Source organism: Trichinella spiralis (genome assembly GCF_000181795.1).
Source record: "Trichinella spiralis strain ISS 195 chromosome Unknown Scfld6, whole genome shotgun sequence".
Classification (NCBI taxonomy): Eukaryota; Metazoa; Nematoda; class Enoplea; order Trichinellida; family Trichinellidae; genus Trichinella; species Trichinella spiralis.
The window spans coordinates 5,593,608-5,595,751 of record NW_003526945.1 but is presented as its reverse complement, the minus strand read 5'-3'; the positions used below and the strand labels follow the sequence as shown (position 1 = coordinate 5,595,751).

The 2,144-nt window shown below is 35.8% G+C and overlaps 1 protein-coding gene across 1 annotated transcript; it reads left to right on the top strand.

Annotated features, from left to right (window-relative positions):
- Nucleotides 1–123: 123 nt before the first annotated feature.
- Tsp_09654 (conserved hypothetical protein) lies at nucleotides 124–1,304 on the top strand (the record flags this gene model as incomplete). Its single annotated transcript, XM_003374262.1, has 2 exons — nucleotides 124–196; nucleotides 1,203–1,304. Coding segments are annotated over 2 exons (175 nt in total), but the record flags the coding sequence as incomplete, so codon positions are not given.
- Between the last annotated feature and the right edge of the window lie 840 nt (nucleotides 1,305–2,144).

Below are 2,144 nucleotides of genomic sequence, written 5' to 3'. Positions count from 1 at the left end.
GAATTTTCAATTGCTCGACGGGAGTCTCTTTAGCTCACGCTTCAGCAGCTTCACGGCTAAAATTTATAACATCGGAATTGATAATATCTACTGCTAGAAACAAAACGGTTTTCTAGTTTGCAGCAAAAGGTGTAAGGGTGTAAACGGGTGGACAGCGGCGAGTCCTTCGGGAAAATCGCTGGAAATTTTTGTGCAGGTATGTCGTATATCTATAATTGGCATACAATTGCTTGGTTAGGTTTAAAAGGTACAAGGGTCGGTTGCTCAATTTCTTTATTTACATATTGTTTTTTGTAAATGTTTTTTAAAAAAGTTTTGGTTGCGGTGGGGACCCACTGGCCAGGCTGTCCTGCTCCCTCGTACCCCACTACAGCCCTACTACTTGGACATCCGGCTTCTCAGCCTCGAATCCTCCCTGCCTGACGCTCTGAATTTCAGTTGAGATTTTGACCGAGGTATGTGTATGATCGATCCACCCTCGGCGGTTTGCACACGATGAGCCGCCAAGATGTAGCCCTACTAACCTGACGCGTGGATGCCTCATGGCTGGAAGTTATCACCGTTCGGCGGCTCTGCTCTCGTTGTTTCAGGAATAACGAAATTGCTGTCATACATTACACTCAATACTACTGTACATTCTGATGAACCACCTTAAATTTGTATACTTTTCGTATTATTGCAACTCATCTTTATATTTGTTTTACCGTTTACGTGTTTGTTATCCTTATTTTTCAATAAAAAGTGCTTACTATGAATCTGTTGTTTCGAATTGCGTGATTTTACCTAATTAATGTACAACTAAAATGCATTATAACTCATATTGTATTTACATTGCTTTTCAAGTATCCTGTTTATTTTTGAATTATCTATGAAAACGGAAAAAAAGCATGCAATTAATCTCAGTTTTCAGGTGACATCATTTAATTTATTTAGCATCCAATCCATGCATTCAGTGTTGCATTTGCATTGAGCTTTATACGTTCTAATTATGATTTTTATAAATTTTTAAACTATTTAACAAATATCATTACTTAAGAATAGCTCAGTTTAATTGCATTGCTATCCTAATGGTTACGGATTAATAAAAAATGTGATTATAGTAAATTAAATCATCTTAATTATGAAATGCAAAAACTCGGCTTCGGCGTCTATAGCGAGGTATTACTACGCCAAAATGAATTCTAATAATTCTAATAATACAGATACATTCGAATTCACATGAAGCAACGTCTACCAAACATACACAATGGGCAGGGTCATTGTGTAATGAGAAGTGTTTATATGTTTGGCAAAGCTCCAATTAAATTCTCTCTACAAACAGAGAGCATTAAGTAAATAAAGAGCAATGAAAAATGTACAGTAGCCATATTTATCAGCAGAAATGAATAAAATAAAAATTTGCATGCGAGTTCGCTGGCTTTGTTGACCTAATAGAAATCATTTCAGTTTGAGGCCGTCCGTGGATGGTAGCTCAGCGTTTTGATTGGAAAATTGACTGAAGACAAACATTGAATCCAAACACTATTTTTGCTTTTTATTCATTATTATTTTTTGGAATAATTTCTGAAAAATAATTTTTCAATGAACATCCAAAGACAATGAACATTAACGATGAGAAGATGACGAATTTAGCAGTAAGTGGCAGCTTTTTCATTTTTAAGTCTTAATTAGTTAACAATATAATTGAGAATCGATATTGAGCATAATTTCTCAACATATTGTATGAAGAATTCCCAAAATCAGATAATACGTGACATAATAAACGCCAAATTTCCGTACAATTAAGATTCATTAAATACACCTTCTACGCATTTGTTTATCTATTATTAAAATATGGTCTTTTGAAAATCACCTTTGCAATAGCTATCATGTACTTTCAATTGACCGTAAGCAAGCTTTTGCCCGAAAAATGGTTCACTTAAAATTTAGCTTCCTTTGAGCTAGTTGGGTTTTCCCACTTACCAACATTTTCAGACCTACCGACGTGCGGTTTTGTCTAAGCGAAACTTTGTTTGGCATGCGCGTTTTTTGTCCCATAGCTTACATTTTGACCGACTGTAACGCCAGGTCCTTTTTAATCTCCAATATCCCTTCCCTTATGACACAATTTACAACGCATTCCTCCGCTCCCTTTACGCCTAAGC